This window comes from Mytilus galloprovincialis, chromosome 6, assembly GCF_965363235.1.
Source record: "Mytilus galloprovincialis chromosome 6, xbMytGall1.hap1.1, whole genome shotgun sequence".
In the NCBI taxonomy this organism is placed as follows: domain Eukaryota; kingdom Metazoa; phylum Mollusca; class Bivalvia; order Mytilida; family Mytilidae; genus Mytilus; species Mytilus galloprovincialis.
The window spans coordinates 32,422,357-32,447,482 of NC_134843.1; the positions used below are offsets into that span (position 1 = coordinate 32,422,357).

General features: G+C 31.3%; 1 protein-coding gene across 1 annotated transcript; it reads left to right on the forward strand.

The window, feature by feature from the left end:
- LOC143078570 (uncharacterized) lies at positions 1 to 11,894 on the forward strand. Its single transcript, XM_076253428.1, has 3 exons — positions 1 to 61; positions 6,917 to 9,117; positions 9,616 to 11,894. The coding sequence occupies exons 1-3, from the start codon at positions 1 to 3 to the stop codon at positions 11,293 to 11,295; spliced, it is 3,942 nt and encodes a 1,313-aa protein (XP_076109543.1). The 3' UTR covers positions 11,296 to 11,894.
- Positions 11,895 to 25,126: the final 13,232 nt, after the last annotated feature.

Sequence of the window (25,126 nt, forward strand, 5' to 3'; positions counted from 1 at the left end):
ATGGGTTTTTTTCCCCTTTTTTCCCTTACAATTACAAATATTACAGTAATCAACGATAACAGTTAATCTGACAGTTTATCTGGCATGTTTCCCAATTTGCCTTTTTATTTAGATCCTTTAATGATAAACATAATCGAAATTAGTTGGTATCTAAATCAATTAAGAAAATAAAATGTTTTGAATTGAAAATTTATGACATCAAACTTTAACCCATCATGAATTTTTCACCTCAAAGAATAATAGACACATATAATGTATACAAAATGCAAGAATGGTTGAATTGAATAGATTTTCTCAAGAATTTAAGTATTCTGTTGAAACAAATACTTGCTGAAAAGAATAATCACTTATCATAGTAGAGGGTCTGGATGAGAGATCTCATTTTTTGTAAAAACAATTTAGCCGTATTTCTTTATACCACTTTTTGAAGTTTGTCCACTAATCTGCATTTTTTAATTATGTAATCGCCAATTATATTTGTAATCCTTATTTTTTGCCTTTTTTTCATCATTTCTTTATATTTTATGTCCTTTATTTTATTTTTTCCAAACATCTTTCTATCCTGCTAACTCAATTCGGTTAAAAGTAGTAAAATTTTACCGCATGTCTTTTTTTTTCTGTTGATGCTAAAAATGATTACATGTACAACTTACAGCAAAATACTGTAACATCCCTTTGACGTACTGTTCTTAATAAAAAAAAACGGATACTCGATTGCTATTAACTCTTTAAGAAGAATGTGTATGTTCCGGACCATATGAGTATTCGGACCATACACGTATGGTCATGACCATATGGGTATATACTCATATGGTCGGGGTAATTAACACTCTTTTACAGTTTACTTTTAATACTTCTCAACTCTTCAAATGGTATATGGCCGTTCATTAAAAAGACACTATCATATAGTTAATTTTATTATTATATTGTAATAAAAAGATTAGATAACTAAAAATTAGAAGTTTCACATAGTTAATTTTACAAAACAATAATAAACACATGTTATATACATCGTATTTCACCACAATAAGATACAATAGACAAAGAGAAGCGAAAGATATCAAAGAAAAATTTTTAATTTCAAATTTATTATTCGATAATAAACTGAAAACCGTTACGCAATTGCAAAACACATGAGCAGCACGAACCTCAACAGATCCCATGGTTTATTTCATATGCTCCGGAAAGGTATGTACATCCTCCTCCACATTAACCCGTCGTATTAGTTTTTCACGTAGATGCATATTTAATCTATAACTCTTCTCTAATAATTATGAACACCTATTCTAAAAATAATTTAAATCTTAGGTAACCTAACATATGAAACATATTATTTGACAATGATGAGAATCACAAGTCCTTCATGTCTTCTATGAACATATTACATTGAACATCAAATCGAAGGACGAAACGTATTTATATTGCTACCATAATTTTCACAAAATTCCTTGCAAAAAAGGTACATCTGCTTGTTCGACGAAAGAATTGTCCATTTGATTGAAAAAGATTCTGTCCGTAGTTAAAAGACGATCCTCATAAATACTGTGAAACTGTTGAACCCTCAAAGCTCTTCGACTAAGTACTTGTCTTGCTTTTTAATTCTTTGATCTGAGCGTTACTGATGGGTCTTATTTAGACGAAACGCGCGTCTGGCGTATCAAATTGTAAGTCTGGTACTATTTTGGTAGCTATAAATTTACTCGCGAAGTGGTATTAACCATAAAGTGGATTCTAATGGAGTCTAAATGACTTCTGGATAATTTTAAATCTCGATCTTTCTCTAAAACTAGTATAATTATCAAAAAACCCTGTATATTCATATAGATATCAGGATAAAATTATGTATTTGCGCCAGACTCGCATTTTGTATTCAAAAGACTCATCAATGACACTCGAATAAAAATGTTAAAACGGCCAAATAAAGTACGAAGTCGAAGAGCATTGAGGACCAAATTAAAGTTTCGTAAACAGTTTATATTCATGATCATGTCAATGATAATTGATGTCAACACAAAATTGCTGACGACTGGGCTGGTGATACCCTCGGGAAATAAAATCTTCACCAGAAGTGGCATCCTCCCAGTGGTTGTAAAATACTCATCATAGATATCAGCATTGATTTTTATTTATATGAACCAGACGCGCATTTTGTCTATGAAAATCTCATCAGTACTTCATTTCCAATGTGAAATGGAAAAATTCGCCTATAAGGATTTAGCCCACAATGCTTTTTATCATAAAAATGGTGGCCTTCGGCTGTTGTCTGCTCTATGGCCGGGTTGTTGTCGCTTTGACACATTCCCCATTTCCTTTCTCAATTGTATAGCATATACTTAAAATTTATTACTTTGGGAGACCTTACGGCATTTTTTTGTTATTAGTGAACCAAAAATTAAAACATGCTACACAGAGGAACAAGCGATCAGTAGGCTGGAGTTTCTTTCTATATTTTTATTATTGAATATAGAGGTTGACTTTTCCAAAATATTGTAACGAACTGTCTCCTTGCCGACCTAGTTTTAATTTTAATGAGTCGAATGTACTTTAGACATTTGTTAAAAACAAGAAGATCAAAGACGCCATACCATTTAATGTCACATTCTGTTATATTGATGATGTTCTTTCCATTAACATCCAACCTTTTCCGATTGGGTTCAAAATATATCCTGCAGAACTAAAAATCAAAGAAACAACAGACAAGGCTTTTTCTGCCTCATTTTGAGACTTATACCTCAGAATTGACATAAGTGGTCATTTCAGTACCAAAATCTATGACAAATGTGACGATTTTAATTCTGAAATTATCATTTTCGCCACCTTAATTTCAAAGTTCACATTAAAAGGGATGTACATTTCGCAATAATTCAGTAATCAAGAGCTTTGAAAACATCGAAACTGTCTGAGGAGAAAGTTGATGAACTAGGGGTATGTCAAAAAACGTCTCATCCTTTTTCTAAAAACGTTCATTGGAAGATACTAAGACCTTATTGAAAGATATTCAGTATCGACTTCACAAAATAATACACGATGGTCTTGATGTATAGATTTTGGGTATTGGCATTGTTTTTATCATAATAAAGTGTTAAAGTATTTTTTTATTTGTCTCTATAAATAATAACTTTTACTGTAAAATCTATTTTTGGTGATGTCCATTTGACGTGGTTTGGTACTTGTACATCCTGTGATTGTGTTGTTGTGCTGTGGTAAATTCCTGGTGTTCCTGGTCTTCGTTTTTGCTGATTTGCCGTGTCTATTATATGCCTTATTGCCTTGCATTCTTGACCAATTTGTTTGTATAGTGATTAAGATTATAACACAATGTTGACTGATGTACCCCTATTTTTGACATGTTTACCTGTTATGTCTGATTGTTTTGTTCACACATCGTTGTCAATATAATGGAATTTTATGCGACTGTCATACAGAGGTTTAGCTAGCTATAAAACCAGGTTTCATCCATCAATTTCTACATAAGAAAATGCCTGTACCAAGTCCGGAATATGACAGAGGGTATCATCAGCTCAGTAGTCAGTACTTCGGTACCGACATGACTTAATAAACTTTACTAAAATTGTCCGTTTATAAATTTTGAAATTATTAAGAAACTAAGGTTTCAACTCCTTCAGGCAAAGTTGGGTTTAGATGGATTTGGCTATATATTTTAGGTATTTTTGACATATAGCTCATCAACGGTTTCGGTACTTGTACAATGTACATCTTCGGGCTATAAATGTTTGGCTTTGGGCGTTCCTGATGACGATAAATCCAGAAAAGCGCTTCGGACGCAAGAAATTATTAAACGTGTTGTTTTCAATTTGTTAACAATTCGTTTAGTGTCTTTAAGCTCTTGATTATGTCATTTGATTTGGGACTTTTCGTTTTGAATTTTCCTTGTAGTCCGTTATTTTTGTTAATTTCTTTTAATGTAAAATTGAGCAGATGTTGTGCCAAAAATTTATAGTAAACCCTTTCAATTTTGAAATTTCATCCAAGTAGAGAAGGCATACTGGAAAAAAACAGTTGTCAAATTATAAAGTTCAATAAATTGCAATCTAAATGATTTATGTAATTTGATAATTGTCGGCTTTAAGCGCTAGTGACACATGTCACGTAAACATTTAATATCAAACTTGATCATAATATAAGATAAACACAGTAAACAGGCAACTAATAAGATAATTAAGTGTTATGGACTTATTGGCATTTAAAAAAGGATGAGACAAAAATGATGAGAAAACTGACTAAAAAACGTTGTTTTTTTTTAAGCAAATGTAAAAAAGAAAAGAAAAAAAAAACGGATTCAGAACGTTTCATCTTTGTTTTGCCTAATATGACTGATTAATTTTTATGTTTTATCAAACATTTAAATTATGTTTCATATTTATTACTTAAAAGCGTGCACACTCAAAATATATATTCAATCATGTTCTGAATGTTTGCTGTTCATAAAAAATAAAACGAAAATAACAAAATAAAACGAACTCCAAGCAAAATTCCAAACGGAAAGGATCTTACAAAACATCAAAAGTTTAACCCAAACACATCAAATGAAACAAAAACATTTCCGTCACTTTGTACCATCATCTCCAAGCGTTAAAAATAATTCTGCAAGCGATTCTCCCCACAAGTAAAGATCAAATCAGTCCTATATCGAACATCTTATTTTGATTATGAAATTGTGTAGTTTGTGTGGCCTATTACAGCGCCATTTTTAGCTTCATAATGTTGAAACGCGCCTGTGACGTGTCAATTTATAAGCCTGATAACTTTCATTTTTTCCCTCACTCTGATATTCACGTAATACAGATGAAACATAGTAATATTGCTTTTAATTAATTTAAAAATGTACAGTAAGTCATTTGATCAATTCATGGTTTGGGAAGAAACAAAAAACACTTTCATCGGGAAGATCACAACAGAAATTGTTTGTGGCTTAACATACAACTCAACTTTATCTGTCTTACACATTTTAAAAATATTTGAATGCACTAAATATTTTGTTGAAAAACTGAAATAGATAAATAATCTGAGGTCAAAATATCTCAATTTATATTATTTATAGGAAATGTTGAAATGCACTACCCGATATTTTGAATTTTAAAGAAAATCGTGTCCATCAATTTGGAGTTTATTATATAATCTTTAAGGCCTTTGTATTTTCACTCAGAGACTTAGTGAGTCTTTGATTGGAATACGAAAGATTTCTGACTTTTTTGTTTGTTAATGAACATTTTGATATAATAAAAAAAAATCTTGGGGGTCCCACACTTAAAGACATAATTTGACTATCCCTATAGTCAACCTTTTATTTAGAATGTTCAGTGCTGTTGACCTTTATGTAAAAGAGTAATTATGTTAGCTTATTAAATATCCACTCAAACATAATGTAGCTAATTATAAATATCTTAGTTATGACAGCATGATAATTATTTATAACTCATTTTAAAATTATACATACATTATTACTTATATGGCAAGTATGATAAGTATAAAAAAATATGTATTTTACACGATCTGTTTAACATTTGCAGAGAGTCAATTACATTCTTTTTATGTGAATGATACATACTTATGAATTCGTATACTGGACAGGATTTGGCTATTGTTATTGAAATAGCATACATTGTTACAGTCAGGATTCTACTTCGTCAAATTTATCTCCCCATTACGCCAGTTCATTTTTTCAATCGTAGAAATGGAAGCCGTTGACGCTCTGCCAATTTAGCTCTTGAAAACCGATAAATTTATCCACATAGCACCATTACGATCCTTATATGTCAGTTGTATTTTAAAAGACAAATATATCAGGCTACTAGCTAATGAGCATAAGTTAATGTTCTTTTCTGCATTTAGTCAACTTAAACGTTAACTATTGTCTGATCGGTTGTCAGGTGGAATTTTAGAAAATTCATAAACATTTAAAAAAATTCTAAATAAATATTTCGTGGAAGGGCAAACTAAAAATGTTTAGTGGTTGAAGACTTTAAAAACCCTATATATAAAAACAATAGAATCTGAAGCGAGATGATGTGTCAAATACTCTTGTTTTATACGTTTTCAAGACAAAATATTTGAGCTTTTGATTTTGTCATTTGATTAGGGACTTTTTGACTTTTCCTCGGCGTTCGGAATATTTGTGACTTAGCTTTTTGTGTGTTTGCTGTGTCAGTAAAACGATAATTAAATAAGATTACTGACAGCAAAAGTAACTAATTTTTCATTGGAATGGGTATTATTTAAGTTATAAAAGAGGTACTCCTGATCTTAAAACATGGCAAATATGCCCTCCTATCATAGTTTCATTATATATTTTGTTTTTAACTGAAAAGAAATCATACCACATCTTCTTTTTTATATCAGCAATTTGTCTAGCAAAGAAATACATACATCGCTTTGGTTGATCTATGTGTTTACATAAATGTATGTTTTCCCAAAAAAACCTTCCTTTTCCAACATGCAGGAAAAAGGGAAGGAAAAAAGTTGTCATTAATATTTTATATAACGACCACTAAATTTACGTCCAATGAACATATTTGTTTTAAATAAGACTTACAGGTAGGAACATAATTATTTAAGTAGACATTAGTAAACAAAAACAGGTAATAATTGAAAATTAAAAGTCTTATATTGGTCACTATTATTATCCATATGGTGCTTTCTTTGTATACATTACTACCAGACAAATTTGAGCTTGAATTCAGTAATATAGTGTTTCGACAAGCTTTATGTGTTGTTCTTTGCTATGAGTAGGTGAAAATGATGTAAAGAAAAAGTCAATATAAAGAGTTTGGAACTTAGAATGTTCTCGTTTTTTGAAAATTATCGACATGAGTGTTTAAAATGTTTACAATAAAAAATATACATGTTGTCTTGTGAACTTGAATTGAAGATGGCATTGCTTTTATTTTAGATTGCTGATCTCTAATAATGAAAAAGAAATCATCCTGGTTATGTTACCTGTTCTTAAGTGCCAGTTTTTATCAAATATATGCACTCAACGTTTCCAAAGTTCTAGATATGTATGTCTTGGCATGTGGAAAACAATTATGTGATCAAAGTAAAATAAGCCATGAATATCAACTTCTATATAATACTTCAGTTAATTTAGGAGTTTGTCCTCCATGTGAATGTGACTTAGACTGTGTAACAAGAGGCGACTGTTGTCCAGATTTATTTTTCTCTCTGCATCTGTCATGTACTGAGACAAAGCTCCTACAACAAAATTATCATGAACCAGATGCTCCATTATTTATTATGGTAGGAAAGTGCAATGGTAAGACGTCTTACAGGACAAGACAATGCGAGTCAACATTTTCACCTGGAGAACATTTGCAAAATGGACCTGTGACATCAAGGAAAACTGGATTGACATATAGAAATAAACATTGTTCTCAATGTTTTAATGAAAGCATTAAAGACTTAATTCCTTGGAGATTGGAAATAGACTGCTTGAAACTTACCGATTTCAACTTCGTTTCATCCTACTCAGAAATAATAAGTCTTGCAACAGAACAAAAGTGCAATATTTTCTATGCTGTCAGTGATTCCGTAAGACAACCACGAAATTGTTCTACTGTCAACGAAGCTCCGGGTTATGTGAACAAATGTAACATAACGGAAACATGGCAAAACTATGACTCAAGTATAGAATACGCTTGTCATCACTACGATAACCGATATAAATTTTTCAGGAATATATTTTGTTTTATGTGCAATCCACCAAAACCAACAACTTTGATATCTGAGTGTAATGATACAGGATACTGGGATAGGTATCGCGTTGATTTACTTGAGGCATGTCTTCGAACACCAAAGAGTAGTATAACAACACCATTCAAAAATTATTACTGTTACCTCTGCAACCGTAATAGTACCATTGAAAGTTCTAAATATTTGGATGCTAAGATGAACATAAGCCAGATGATGATCGCAATCAATGATGAACGATATTTCAAATTTGAGTTTCATATCGAGGCTCTTGATATTAGATTTATCAAAGACAAAATAATCAACGATATACATCTTCAAGATGAGTTTGAAAAGGAAAAGAGTAGGACATTTATAATGAATATCAAAACTCAAGAACAATCAGAAAAAATATTCAACACTCTAAATTTCACCAATGTACACAGAAAGTTTTATGCTATGATGGGAACTGGTTATTTATGTGACAAACAATCAACGCAAAAAAGTATGAATGCTTGTGATTGTGACGATAATTGCTATTTCAAATCAAAACCTTGTTGTATTGACAAAATGTTTGAACGGTCAACAGGATGTACTGATTTTAGGTTGTCTTCAACAGGAGACAGATTTCTTGTATATAACCAATGCAAAAACACTTCAAACATTGAAGTTAGCATATTATGTCAGAGCACTCTTGATAGAAGTTTATATTCTAGTTTGCCGATAGAAATAAGCGTGGTTAATTTTTCAGTGCATTACAAGAACGTTTTCTGTATGCTATGCAATGAAGATATTTTGCCTTATGAAAATCAGAAATCAATTATGTATTGGAGTATTGCAGTATTTTGCGATGAATTTATTTCTCCGACCTACCATGTGTCATTTCAAGACTACATAACTTATGCTATTAACAGAAAATGTAGCTACAGCATGAAACCACAAAAACAGGGAACAAAATGTTCAACACTTTCAATTTATGACAAATGTAATATTACAGGCACTTGGATAAATAATGATCCAGACATCAAAACTGCGTGCGCTAATTTAAATTTGCCTCATATATGGTTCAATGGTGAAAATCCGTTCTGCAGAATGTGTAATCCTTCAAATCGAAACAAAGTGCTACATACAACATGTAACGAAACAAAGTCAAAATCAAATATCATAAAAAATTGTCATGAACTACCATCAATACAGGCTCTTGCCCCATATAAAAATTATTTTTGCCATGTATGTATCACCGGAACTGGCCCAGTATTTGAATGGCTACACCATACGCAAATTGAACCAAGCACAGGTGCTAGAGGCACAGGAGGGACACATGGACCGACATCATTTCGGGAAATATTCGCTCTTGGGTTATTTGATGACTTACAAGACAACAAAATGGATAAAGAATGTAACAAAACACAGATATTTGACGAACTTAAGGTAAATTATATAACCAATTTCCTCAAAATCATCTCACTTGTTTAGATTTGTAAATAAATGCAATGAACCAAAGTCCGTTTTAAGAAAATATCTGCATGTAAAAAAATAAGATCATAAAATAGATCTAATAAGAGGTTTAAGTATGATAGACAAAACCAGTGCCTTTTTTTCCTTTTCCGAATGGCAAGTAAATATTCGGTTTTGTTTTATTCGATTATTTTTCAAACATTATTACACAGTGACATATGTATTAATCAACTTATCTGAGGTCATCTCAACGCGAATTTTCTGGTTGTCAATTTAAGATAATGACCATGATGAAAACCACAATGTATGTCAATTAAACAAAACAGTTCTACAATACGACAGATAAAACACACACACAAAAAACCAAATTCAAAACATTCTGAGTTCTCATTAAAACATAATAACGGTACACAAAATGTTCATAATAATATTGTAATGTTTACTCCCTATGATGATTAAACTCTTTTTCAGAATGAGTGCCGCGATATTCATTGCTACCCTGGCAGAATCCTGACGAGCAATGGCTGTGTTCCTTTACTACCGTTTACAAGTAATCTTGGATATATATTGTCACTAAAATTGAGAGGTAAAGCTACGAGTACGATTAATAAAACAACACAGTTTTTAGATACGGTCGAGAATTCGTTTTTAACTTTTTTGCAAACATATTTAAACGTAAAAGGTTTGCTTCTTGATTTATCTGCTTTGCATGTAAATCTCAGCTGTTCAACAACCCTGATAGAAGGAACGAGCATTGATATAATATTAGATCAAAATATATTTGTTGACGAGACTGTTGAAAGATCTTATATCGAAAAGAAATTAATAAATCTAACTCACAACACGTTTTCTATACTTTACCGTAATGTACCATTTAAATTCAATATAAAAAGGGAAGGGAAATTATATAATTTTCCAGGAGTAATATACAGAATGGGATCCGCCGAAACGTGTCGTTACTCAAACGTTCGTACTAATGCGAGTGCACATTTGTACAAATATTCTGAGGTCAGTGAACTATTAGTTTGTGAACAAGTAGAAATCGATGAGAGTGAATTCCAAATTGACAAAACTAATCAAAAATTGACACTTAATATCAGTGGATCGGTGACGCATTATGACAATGAATACATTTTGATGTCAGACAAAAAAGCTAGACTTTGTCTCAAGGATTTTAAAGACATTTTCCCAAGTCAACCAGATTTCGAAAGTCAAGCAATCACTCTTTTAGGTATACTCATGATGAGTTGTACATGTTTGTCCTTAATATGCCTATTTTTAACTTTTATTACCTATTGCTTATTTAGTACTCTAAGATCACTTCCAGGCAAAAATAACATGTGTTTAGTTTTTGCCATGTTTTTCGCTCACTTGTTGTTCCAGTTTGGGTTATACGCAACTCAGTCAAATTCGATATGCATATTGATTGGTATTTTTATGCATATATTTTGGTTAGCAGAATTCGGTTGCTTGAGTGTGTGCTCGTTCCATATGTTTCGTGTTTTTCGAAGTAAGATATTACTATATTCCTCCGGACAGTCGGGACAAAATAAAGTCTTAGTTTCGTATGTTTTATATTCCTATGGACTGCCAATTTTAATAGTGTCAACTAATATGATAACGACTTTTTTACATGATGACTCTATCGGATACGGGGGACACATGTGTTTTTTAAATCGACCAACAGCAATTATCGTTACATTTATAATACCAATAACGCTAGTATGTTTGACAAATATATATTTCTTTATTGTGACGTCAGTAAAAATAATCTCAACACCGAAAATTAAGAGAGAAGAACAGAGTTCAACGTTAAATCGTGTACATTTTTCTATTTACATAAAATTATTCACAATCACGGGCATAACATGGATTTTCCAAATAATCGATACCCTGTTTTCAGCGTCCGCTATCTCTTCCGTTGTCTCACTGCTTAACGCTCTGCAAGGAGTTTTTATTTTTGTTTCCTTCATGTGTAACAGAAGAGTCCTTCAGTTGTTCAGAAAAGCCAAACCATCACCGTCGTCGGCTTCGACAACTAACACGACAAGATGCAATAGAACCGACACAACGACAACATCGATGATTGACTCATCGAAAACTGAAGCTGATGTGCATGTGAACACTGAAGCTTTGATGTGTGCAAAATGAAAACAGACCATGGATAATGTAGAAGTTCATATATGAAGGGTTTTTTTCAAGGGAGAGATAGTGTAAGAATTGAAATTGCGTAAATCTGAATGTCAAACGACAAAATCAACTTAATCAAGTTATTAATTCAATTCTTATATGCATTGTCCTTTGAAAGACAACTAGTGTATGCATCTGACAATGACTCCTTAAACATTATGAAATTGCACACTATGAAAGAGTTCTCTTAAATATATATATATATATGTATTTGCCAATGTATTGAACCCAAATATGCAGCTATATCTATATATATATGTGTGTGTTTGGGTACTAATGAATACATTGCTTTAAATGTATATAAAATATTAAGGCAGAATGTCTGTTTAACCGACTAATTCTATTATTGTCCGGTTTTAATAAATGTGTGTTGCAATTAAGAATTTGAGGTCAATGTGCAGGTAAAAAACAATAAGATACAAGTATATACCATCTCTCGTTCTTACAACCAGTCTTTGTCGTCAAGAACGAAGATAATTCCTAAAGAAAAGAGTCTGTGACGAATTTTACGATAGTATCAAGTATTGAAGTGACACTATAATAAACTATTTACTTGCTTACTTACTTACTTACTTACTTACTTACTTACTTACTTACTTACTTACTTACTTACTTACTTACTTACTTACTTACTTACTTACTTACTAAACATGACGGGCTACTTATTAAAACGCTGTCAGAAAATGTGACAATATTTGCGGTTGTAATAATATCATTGTGCAAAGTATTGTTGTAGATTTCATTGCTAAATATAATAAAATATTTCTATGAAAACAACACAGAATAAACTCATCATAGATACCAGGAGTGAAATTGGATACGCCCTATGCGCGTGTAGTCTACAAACTTCAGCAGAGACGCTAAAATAATCAACAACAAAAAAAGGCCAAAGTTTAATAGCACTGCGGACTAAAACTAGTAAACAAGGTACAAGAATCATAAACGACTGTCCATTTTCCCAATTATTTTGTAGCCATTGTAGGGTTTTAAAAACACTTACCTCCAAGGATGAAAAATACAAACATACCAGAATGCTTGTGTGTATCGTCTTCATACAAATATGGTTCGGCAGATTCAGATAAATGTGCACATTGACTATGACGTGTTTTCCACCTGACACAGCCTCGAATATTGTTAAAACGCTTTTCTAAAGAACTGGGAATTTGCAGTAAAACTGGGAATTCTATTTATACCTTTACATCATTTACGCAATAAATATTTATAAATATCACAAATCTCCGAAATTCATACTGGACACTTAATAGAAATCTTTATACAAACAATGTAGATGATACTCTTAACATGATCCTAAATCATAACAACACTTTTACCTGCAGAAAAAGAAGGCCTGCAAAAAAAGTGTCGTAGATGATTTAACCAGTAAAGTCTTATAAGTTCTAAAGAATTACTCAAAATCCATCAACTATACCACAAAAAGACATCCTTAAAATTATGGACCTCATGAATAACAAAATATCTGTTGTATCTAGTTGATTTATGTTTCAGCAAACAGTCGTATTTGATTTGGTATTAATTGTGAACACTCACTGATAACTTATTTTATAGTTATGTCAAGCAAATTTCATAAAAATGTTCTAAAAGTCTAAACGAAAAAGAAAACCTCATGCAAAGTTCTTTTATTCCCCTTTTAGATATCTTGATGATGTAAATATAAAACGATACAGTAAGAGTAATAAAAAAAACATTATAGGTCAAAGTAAGGTGTTCAACACGGAACCTTGGTTCATATATAGAATCTATAGAAAAATTGAGAAACACGTATGATAACCACTGAACATCAGTCTTCTGACTTAGAACAGAGGCAAATAAATAATGCTGGTTTTAACGTTTTAATAGGTACCAACCTTCACCCTTATCTAAAACAATAGTGTAACATCACAACATAGAACGACACAATATATTAATATCAATCGAAATGGCTTAACTCAGTCAAAAGACATATCAACACAAACAAGTGAACAAACACTGAACAATTAAATTTGAAAAATGACAAATTGTAAATACAAAATCAATAAAATAACGGGTGAGATGTTGAACTATTCCAGAAAGACAACCACAATCTTGAACAAAATGCCACCACAAGTCAATGTACACAGGTAATGTACAAAGATAAATGTACTTTTATTGAATAGCAATCCTTTCATTGAAATTTTGCTGTTCACGTACTATTATCCAAATGGGATAAAGTATAATATTGATTCATTATCATGCGTTTGATTAAATTTTACGGGGATTCCGTAGGTATAGAATCTGAATGTTTAATAAATTAAAAGTTTTCTTTAGACTTGTGTGTGTGCACACTTTTACAAAACCACGATATCAAAAATCCACGATCAATCCAGGAAAAACAATTCACAGAACTGCATAAACAAGACGCTTTATATCTTAATGTTGTCCTTAAGGTCTCAATGAAGGGCGACTTCAGACTAGAACTAATGACATAGGTGACGATTTCAATTCTCAACATCCTATTTCAGAAACATACCCTTTGACCCAAAAAATGACGTTCACATTATACGACATTTATTAACGAGGTGAACTCCATTCACAAAAAAACATGGCGCAATTGATTAATTAGGGAAATTGACTGAAATCGTCACTTCATTAGTTTTTCAACCAATATCTTGAATTGGAAGGTCGATACGATATGTCAATGTTTATTATTATTAAAAGCATTATGTTTCGTAGTTTGGATCTATACTAAAGTTTTCAACTGTAGCTTGAACTTTTGATTGTTACATTTTGACTAAGTGTACATTCGAATGGATAGTGATTCATGTATAGCTGGGTACGCTTATCGTGTCCTTGCACTGTGCCCGGTTTCGATTCCTTTGAAGTTCATGTGATATCTACAGTTTCTGTTTGGTACCTTGGTTTGCATCTTTCTTATTGTTGAACGAAAAATAAATAGCGATGAATAACTGTCGCCAGACATATGCACCACAAAAGCGTCACAACAGGTTTACTAAAAAGCTAAATCACTAAAAGTGATATAAAAAGTCAAAAAACAAACTTACAATTCCACTTGTGATTAAACATTCATGTGAGAACCAGCAGTAAATTTTGAACTGGTCGTCAAGATATTTTTTTTTAATTTTTTTTTTATTTGGACTACTCACTAGAGCATTTCTGCATAGTGACACAACGACCAAGACTGGAAAGTGTCCATATCGAATCGTTGGATTAAAATGAACAGTATTTTTGGTCAAAATTATTGGGGACCTTAGATGACTCTTATCGCACTCCTCCTTTACTAATTTGAATATTACAAAATTACATTATGTTTGATCTTGATGACAAATGATTGGAAACATTTGCAGTCTCGTTCCTGGTTATCTATAAAACGCATACTTCTGTAGAAACTTTGAGACTTTACATCTTTATACGTTGTTATCCATATTTGTATCTATCTGGTCGTTTTGATCGTAGTTTGAACCATGGATGTCTCTCTTATTCTACTTTACTACCGGGTTATTGAATTATTGACGTATACAGCCACAACACTTCCATTATAAATTGCTAAAAAACAGAATATTTTCAACTATTAAAAAAATTGATTCAAAAGCTTATTGTACAAATCAGCTCTGTATAAAAGATAGTTATACATTTTATACAAATCACTAATACATCAAGAATTTAACGTATATGAATGATGTCAAAAATATTATAATCATCAGGAAAATACTTTTATTTTACCTTTCCGACGTAAGCTTAGTACATATGTACTTTTCTATGTGACAAATTCTAACAGTTCTAAAAGGAGTCTGAACATTTACCTTTCCAATCAATGACGGAAATGAAATCAACTTTAATAAATGTTTTTGTCAAATTGTTCAAAAGCATAGGTGTTGAGGGGACTTATTTTAAAAACAATTGTACGATACCATCGAGATCAAAAGCATTATTTTTGTAACAAAAAAGTTGATAAATAACGATAGAGCAGTTCACAGCTGATAGTTGTTGTATCGAATAATGTCATGTACGACGTATGTGTATTGTGAATCATTTAAAACATTGGCGGCAGTATCATCAAGTAAGTACATAATCGAGTAGATTTTAATCCATGTAATGTTTATTTACCCCGATTCTTTGGTTAGGTTTGTGTTTCGAAGTTTATTTGTACCCGTAGAAATTTATTTTAAACGGGATAGCATATAATTTTTACGGAGATGTTGTTTACCGAGCTCGTCAATTTAGAAATGACCCGGGTAAACTAATCGATCCTTAGAATAAACGTATTTCAAAAGGTTATCAGTTTAACATTGCTGTTAGATCCTTGAATGTTTATTTGATTTGTATAATATTGATTTGTATTTCAGTTAATTAAAATCGATCTAAATATAATTTTGATATCCGTAAACATATCAAAATCATGAATCTACAATTTTTCGATATCTGTATCATGGCATTGCACAATGTCATGCTTTTCTTTTACTGCTAATGACGTCTTAAAACAAAACCCATCTAATATTGGATGTGTTTTAATTGATATTTTAGTCTTAGATGCATGATTTTTTAATAGTTGTTAATAGATTGGAACTAGCTGTCAATAACTGCGACAAATCACAGATAACTACTTAGTACCTTCTGTAGTGGGAATGTATGAGTACAATGCCAAGTTCACTAGATTGTTTAGATGTATTCATATTTGTATTCATTTGTTAAAATAAATAGTATAATCATCGGAACAATCCTTCTATGTTACCTATCCGACGTAATCTTGGTTCAATTTTACTTTCCTTTGTGACAATTCCTTACAGTTCTACAAGGAAGTCTGTACAATAAACTTTCCAATCATAGACGGAAATGAAATCGCCTTTAATAATGCGTTTGTTGAATTGTTAAAAGCATTTGTGGTGAGGGGACTTATTGTAAAAACTACACGATACTAAACGAGATTAAAAGCATTATTTTTGTAACAAAAAAATTGATAAATAACGACAGAGCAGTTCACAGCTGATAGTTGTTGTATCGAATAATGTCATGTACGACGTATGTGTATTGTGAATCATTTAAAACATTGGCGGCAGTATCTTCACGTAAGTACATAATCGAGTATATTTTGAATCCATGTAATGTTTATTTACCCCGATTATTTGGTTAGGTTTGTGTTTCAAAGTTTATTTGTACCCGTAGAAATTTATTTCAAACGGGATAGCATATAATTTTTACGGAGATGTTGTTTACCGAGCTCGTCAATTTTGAAACGACCCGGGTAAACTAATCGATCCTTAAGATAAACGTATATTAAAAGATTACCAATTCAACATTGTAATTAGATCCTTGAATCTTTATTTGATTGGCGTAATATTGATTTGTTTATCAGTTAATCAAAATCGATCTTAATATATCTTTTTTATCCGTAAACATATCAAAATCATGGATGTACAATTTTTCTATACCCGTATCATGGCATTGCACAAGGTCATGATTTTCTTTGACTGCTAATGACGCCTTAAAACAAAATCCATCTAATGTTGGATGTGTTTTAATTGATATTTTAGTCTTAGAGGCATGATTTTTTTTAATAGTTGTTATAAGATTTGAACTAGCTGTCAATAACTGCGACCGATCACAGATCAATACTTAGTACATTCTGTTGTGGGAATGTAAAAGTACAATGTCAAGTCCACTAGATTGTTTAGATGTTTTCCTATTTTTATCCATATGATGAGTTTGAACTGATTTTTAATGTTTGTTCTTATGTTGTACTGTTACACCATTGTCACATGTTAGGGGAAGGTTCGCGCTAAATATTAACTTGTTTAACCCTGCTGCATTCTATATATTTCTGTCCCAAGTCAGTAGTCTGTAATTCAGTGATTGTCGTTTGTTGCTGTGTAACACATTTATATTTAAATTTGTTTATTATTTTGTAAATAAATTAGGAAGGTTGTTTTCTCTTTCGAATTGACTCACAATTGTGCAATCGGAACATTTTATAGCTGACTATGCGGTATGAGCTTTGTTCATTGTTTAAGCCCGTATGGTGAACTATAGCTGTTTATTTCTGTGTCATTTTTTCTCCTTTTAGTTTTGTCTCATAAGCAATCAGACCACATCTTCTTGTATTTACATAAAATAACAATAAGTATAAGGATGTCCTCTTTAGAACTAGCATCTCGTTTTTTAACTGTAGATCACCTGTTTCAGTTCTGAACTAAGATTTTGCTAAAAAAAAGTAATACGTTGTTAAAAAGGATATTGTTTGAATATTTATTGTAACATGTATATGAAATATCCTATTTAACAATATTTAGGTTTTCATATTCAAAAAAATCAAATAAAAAATTTTAAAAGTCGATATAATCTAGCACAGTGACGTAAAATTTAACAATACTTTTTCTCTATTCCCCATAAAATGTATTACTGGTAAAACTATTGCGATCACGAATAAAAATAAACATTTTATATTCTGAGAGCTTTTAAGAATTTACAATATATTGAGTCATTAACCTTATATAAAAGTATCAATCGCTGTTTAATATCAAAGACTTAGTATATAATCTAGCCCAGTGATGTCAACTTTAATTTTACTTTGTTTTCATATTTTTCCCTATTTTCCATATTAATGTATTATGGATTACGATCTTGAATGAAAATAAACATTTAATATTCTAAGAGCCTTCAGAATTTTTCAAAGTAAAGACAAGATCAGATATGTTTTATTTCCAATAAAGGGTCCATAAGGATCATATAGAGAATATAAGTATAAGGAAAAAGATTGATTATCATATATACATAGAATATATATATACTTAATTACGATACAATTAGACTGTAAATTATAAAACCCTTGGTTTATAATATATAATATATTTATATGAGAGATTAATACATCTAACTCATATTGATATGAATAAATTTTCCAACAGCATTAAGAACCTGGTTGTCTTCACAGCTTAATAAATAAATAAAATTTTGCTGATTGTTTAGTAAAGTAAAGTTATGTATTTTATGGCAAACAAAGTCAAAGAGATCATCTTTATCAGACTTAAAATTTTCACATGAAGTTAGAAATTAGATTTCACCATTAACACAGTCAGAGGAGCATTTTTTGCAAATTCTTTCATTTTGTGGTATATAGTTAGAAAAACGACCAAATTCGATTGCAGCTTATTAGCAGATATACGTAATTTACAAATAGCTCCTCTAAAATCAAAAATCTTAACCAAAGACAGATAATCCGCACAGCCAAAACTTTGTTTAACTTTTAGATAATTGAGCAATTTTCCATCAGAAGCATTTGTTTTGCTAACATACTAATAGTCAATATATTTAGTGTGAATTAATTTATTAGATATATTAAAAAATTTATATTTTAAATTCTGTTTAACATGTTTAATATCAAAATGTTCTAACAATTTCTTAACAAATGGGCACCAAGAAATTATGTTAGATGTGTGAAGCTTTTGAATGCATATATAAGAATCTTTCAGCAGACTGAATTCAGACTGAAGATTTTCAAATCTATACCAGTATTTAACAATTGCCTTTACAATATCATAATGTATCCATTGGGAAACGCCCCGGTTCTGATAATACAGCAAAATTTACACTTCTTTTGTGTAAACCCAGTATAAATTTTGAGGACGTAAGATTTTTATAAATATTTTCAAGATTAAATAAGGAGGATTGTAATTTATTACATGAACAATTATAGCCTCCCCATACCTCTGAATTATATAACAGAATTGGTTTAGGGGTATGATGAAAAATATGTAGAGAGGATTTTATTCCCGGAGACAAATTTATAAAATCCTTTCTTGGTTTATGATAGACCTTAAGAGCCTTATTATGTAGTTCAGTTTTAGTTAGATAAAAACTTCCGAATGCAGTAAAGTGAACACCTAAGTATTTGTAATGTGACACACAATTTATCAAGTTATTCTGAAGCAGGAACCAGTCAACACAATATTTGTCTAGCTGATTTAGTCTTCTTTGGAGCACAGTGGTGGATGTTGACATTATTATAATATCATCTGCATACATCAGTTAAATTTCTCTGAGTGAAGTGAAACTGCATCCAGACAAGAGTCAAGATAAGATGGCAAGTCATTTATAAGATTTTGAATAAAGAAGGACCCAGGTTATCCCATTACCTTACACCTAATTTAATGCTAAATTGGTCAGTGATAGAAGCTGAAACTGTTACACATGCTTTACTATTTTTATAAATATCTGATATAATATTATAGAACAATGTAACAAATTTCATATTGATAAGCTTCAGTTTTAGACCTATATGAATTACACTGTCGAATGCTTTATGAAAGTCTACAAAACAAGTATATAATGTACCCTCTGTACTGAAGCAGTATTTGCTATCAGTGTTTTCAGTATTAATATATAATCTAAAGTTCTGGCATTTTTTGTAAAACCAATCTAAGAATTATAAATTAAATTATTTTGGTCAAAATTTGTCAAGTCTTGAATTTAAAATATTGTTAAAAGTTTACCAATGGTATACCTCTATAGTTAGATGGACCAGGATCATCAGATGTAAAAATTGGTGAAATATAACCATTAGCCCAAAGCATTGGATACACACTGTTCTTAAACACTGTATACACTGCATAAATTAAACATTGTATATAAGAAATTTATCAGATATGACTGACTTTGTTTACACATTTAATTTGATATCAAATCAGGTCCACAGGCCTTGGCTTATTTTAAGCTTGAAATAGCATCAGAGATTTATTAAATACTAATTTGATTACCTCAATCATCACAGATTGAAAACTTTTCTTTGTCACACAGTATGGTTTCTAACTGTTTAAGTCGGGAATAGAATGTATTATCAAGTGCAGAGTGAACATTACGAAAATGATTGGATCATGTAACCGAGTCAATTTGTGCGGAACAGTTTTCTTTTTGACAGTCTTGAATGCCATTTATTAATTTCCAATACTGCTTATGATTATCAACTCTAAGAGTATCAAGTTTTTGTAGCATGGATATGATAAATTGCTTATATTTAACTTTTCCATATTTATTATAGATTTTATAGTATTTATAATATCTGCCTTTAATAACAGGATCCTTATGATTTCTTGAACAAATTTTACCTAAAGATATAACACTTTTACGCATTATAAAAAGATCTCTATCAAACCATTTTTGGCGGATCTGGCACCCTTCTTATTCTTTTTTTGGGGATTACCAGGGGAAACTTTGGCCGCAGACAGAAAAATATCACATAAATCTTGTGCCTTTTTGTTAATGTATTTTGAACAACAATCGCTATCATTAATAAGATGATTGGTAGCTGGTGAAAAAAGTGCTTGCTGAAATTTAAGTGGAGAATCATCAGTTCATTTGAAATTCACGGGGGCAGCATGACGATTATTCGACCTAGATTCTGTAAATTAATACTTAGCCAAAATTTGCCATGATATTTTACAGTGACAGTCTGAAAATGTTGAAAAAAACTCTAAAACTCTAAAAAAGCGTATCTGATTAAAAAGTGTTTCATTTATAATAAGGTAACCAGCAGTGCTTTGGCCATGAGTATTAAAACAAGTGAACTGACCAAGTAAATCACCTATACATCTACCGTTTACAACTCGCATTTGATTTCTTATTCATAAATCAATAATCTCTTTCCCTCTACTATCAAGTGTCTCATCACAATTTTTTCTATCTCTAATATGTTTATCTGGTTTGTATGATTCAAACAATGGAAGATATCTAGAGCTATGTTGTGCTATGTAATCATCTTCAGTGGATGTGGTAACGTTTAAATCACCACAAAACATGATATCTCCCTTATTTGTGTAGGAAACTATGTCCTATTCAATTTGATCAATTATATCAATATCTAACTTCTCGGTATAAGATAAATTGGTTGGGGGGGACATTTGCCGCACATAGATATATATCATTTTGAAGCCAGAAAAACTGCTTTTCAGATTGTATCCACTAAAAATCCTTGGACAACACATGTAATATTTTAATATCATCTTTTAAAGACGTCCTACGAAAAATGCGTAACCCACCATAGTATCGTCCATTGGTTAAAATATTTCTACAAATAGGAAAAAAATAAAACCTTCAACATGTAAATTTACATTATATCAAATATGTGTTTCTGCTACAATATCTACATCATACTCTTGTATTTCTTGTATAAAAGTGGATCTTTACATTATGTGCATTATTACCAACAATGTTCCAGTAATATACTTTTAAATTGTTCTTTACAATAGAATGGCCATGTAATCCATGTCCAAAACATCTGAAACACTGAAATTACTTGTAATATACAATGTTTATTTATTATAATTGGAAATAAAATATTCTACTAATAATGTATGATAATAATGAGAAAAACAATAACAAAACAAAACAAATAACAATGAATTAGTCTCTTAGACAAATTGGCTATTTACCAACCAAAAAAAGTAACCACTCGTTACTAGGACTATTTATCAACCTTTTTTTTTAAAAAGATACACATATTACTTGATTTAATTAGGATTAATATACCTTGCTGATTTTATGTACTAAGGAAAAACAAAAGAAAAGAGTGTACAACATATTATCCTGGTTTGTCCCTTCTGTTGTAGTGTACCTTATTTTGCTCATTATTATCATGGTAATTGTTAAATGATTGTCGATATTGTGGACGAGCGCGACCAGTGGATATGGGATATCTGTTGTTCCTTTGTTGTACCTTAATACCTTAAACAGCATGTAACGCATTTTTAATGTTAGAGGCCAACATTGATGTTCCCCTATCTAAGAAGTGAAATGTATCTTCGTTCAAGAGTTGTTGTAACAAATATTGGAATTGTTAGAGACGTATACGTCTTTCATTGTCCAGATATCTTCTTTTCACTAGCACATATATAATTTCTGAGTTGAGACGATGTAACCGATTATCTAGGCGGAGAGTAGTTAGCAATACAAAAGTTTTAGTTTCTTTCTATTTACTAGAAATCGATTTTATTACCATTAGTAGCTTCTCTTAGCATTCATTTGGGTTATTGTTTTTCACGTCGTAAGTAAGTGAATGAATAATTACCACATCAGGGTTACATTCTAAAGTTGAGATTACTTCGTAAGCAGCATCTAATGTATATGCTGTAACTTTCGTTATATTTTCTGCCGTGGAGAGTTTGTTTTCATCGATCCTATCAGTGCTTGTTGTCCCAATTAGTAGGGTTGTATGTTTGTTTTCATCTATCCCATCAGTGCTTGTTGTCCCAATTAGTAGGGTTGTATGTTTGTTTTCATCTATCTTATCAGTGCTTGTTGTCCCAATTAGTAGGGTTGAATGTTTGTTTGATTTGCCTTCATTGTTGAAAGACTTTTTAGTAAAACGCTGGTCATTTTGTTCCTGTGAAGGTAGATACGTGCTTTATAGTTATCAAAGGTATCAGGATAATAATTTAGTACACCAGACGCGCCTCTCGTCTACATAAGACTCATCAGTGACGCTCATATCAAAATATTAATAAATCTAAACAAGTACAAAGTTGAAGAGAATTGAGTATCTAAAATTCCAAAAAGTATAGCTGAGATTTTAAAGATAATACTCCCTTAAATTGTGAGTCAATTTTTTTTAAATGTTTGTTGTCTTCACTTTGTTTAGATACTTTGACACTACATTTTATATTCAGTTCCTCATGGAGTTCATTGTTGATACGATTAATTTCCTCAATTTTGTGATCCATTCTTGATTTGGTAATTTCACTTTTTTTTTCGATGCGTAGTTGGGTATCAAGTTTAGCATATTCTGTAGCAGCTTTGTGTTTATCCGTAGAGAGGTTATGGACTTGGTTCTCAAGTTCTAAAATGCGATGTGAAAATTTATTGAATTGCTTTACCATCTGGTTGATTTCCTTTATATTACAAGCTGAGGGATTACCGTATTGTCAGTTATTTTCACGGGGTGTAAATTTCGCTTATTTTCGCGAAAACAAAAAATCGCCAAAATAAATTCCGCTAATTTAAGAGCATGATATCTGCCACTGGATATTAAACAACCAACAATCAATAATTCATTGTTGTATGATGTCAAACCTCATAAGGTAGCATGGAAACTGACTAAAACAAATATGATTGTTAATGAAATATGGATTTTATACTATTATACTAGCAAACAACCTTATGTCATTACTATATCATATAGTCCTTAACATACATGAAATATTTGCCACTGGATGTTAAGCAATTAACAATTAATAAATCATCGCTGTATCATGTCAAACAATAGAAGGTAGCATGGAAATTATGATTGTCAATGAACGATTATACTATATTATACTACTAGCAAACAACTTTTCTTATTCAGTACTAACTGTCCTTTCCTGGATTTAGATATTTCGGTTTTAAACGGGAAACTCCACACTAAAATTTACGACAAGAGAGACTATTTTTCGTTCCCTTTTGTTAATTTTCCATTTTTAGATAGTGATGTTCCTTTGGCATCATCTTACGGTGTTTATATTTCACAGCTCGATCGCTATGCCCGTGACTGTTGTGACGTTTTTGATTTTAACGAACGCAATCTATGTACTACTAGCAAAGTATTAAACCAGGGATATCGTTACCACAAATTACTTAAAACCTTTACTAAATTTTTCCATAGATATAAAGATTTGGTTTTGAAGTTTGGTTGTACCTGTAGAAAACTTATTTTAAACGGTATAGCACATCCTCATTTTTACGGAAATGTTGTTAACCGGAAATTTAGAAATGATCCATGTAAACTTGTCGCTCCTTTGAATAAACTTATTCTAAAAGGTTACCTATTCAACACTGTAATAAGATCATTGAATATTGTTTTTATTGGTATTAATATTGATTTTGTTATCAGTAAATTAAAAGCTAACTAAATATTACTAGTATGTTATATACATATACATATTCATGGATCTACAATCTGTCGAAACCTGTAACTTGGCATTACACATGGTCATGTTTTTCTCTGGCTGTTTATGACGTCTTAAAACTAAATCCATTGGATGTTGGGTGTATACGGCTTGATAGTTTAGTCTTAGATGCATGATTTTTATTAGTCGTTAGTGGCTTTGAACTAGCTGTCAGATAACTGCGAGTAGTCTCAGATCTGTACCTAGTGTCTTTTTGTGTCGGGATGTATAAGAACTCTGCCACGTCCATTTGTATTTTTGTCTATCTGATGAGTTAAGCCTTTTCAACTAGATTTTACAGTTCGTGTTGTACTGTTATACCAATGTCCCAGGTTAGGGGGAGGATTGGGATACCGCTAACATGTTTAATCCCGCCACATTATTTAAGTATGTGCCTGTCCCAAGTCAGGAGCCTGTAATTCAGTGGATGTCGTTTGTTTATGTGTTACTTAGTATTTGTTTTTCGTTCATTTGTTTATATAAATAAGGCCATTAGTTTTCTCGTTTAAATTGTTTTACATCTTATCGGGCCTTTTATAGCTGACTATGCGGTATGGGCTTTGCTCAGTGTTGAAGGCCATACGGTGACCTATAGTTGTTAATGTCTGTGTCATATTGGTCTCTTGTGAACAGTTGTCTCATTGGCAGTCATACCACATCTTCTTTTTTTATATATTATGTCATTACTATATCCTATAGTCCTAAACATACATGAAATATCTGCCACTGGATGTTAAGCAACCAACAATTAATAATTCATCGCTGAATCATGTCAAACCATAGAATGTAGCATGGAAACTGATTAAACCAAATAAAATTGTCAATGAACTATGGAATTAGTTATCAAAGGTACCAAGATTATAATTTAGTACGCCAGACGAGCGTTTCGT

Excerpts from the sequence above, each read along its gene's own strand:
- LOC143078570 (XM_076253428.1), top strand. The coding sequence starts at position 1 with ATGGGTTTTTTTCCCCTTTTTTCCCTTACAATTACAAATATTACAGTA. Across the intron at positions 62-6,916 it reads TACAGTAATCAACGATAACA|GATCTCTAATAATGAAAAAG; the intron begins GTTAATCTGACA and ends TTTTAGATTGCT. Across the intron at positions 9,118-9,615 it reads AGATATTTGACGAACTTAAG|AATGAGTGCCGCGATATTCA; the intron begins GTAAATTATATA and ends ACTCTTTTTCAG.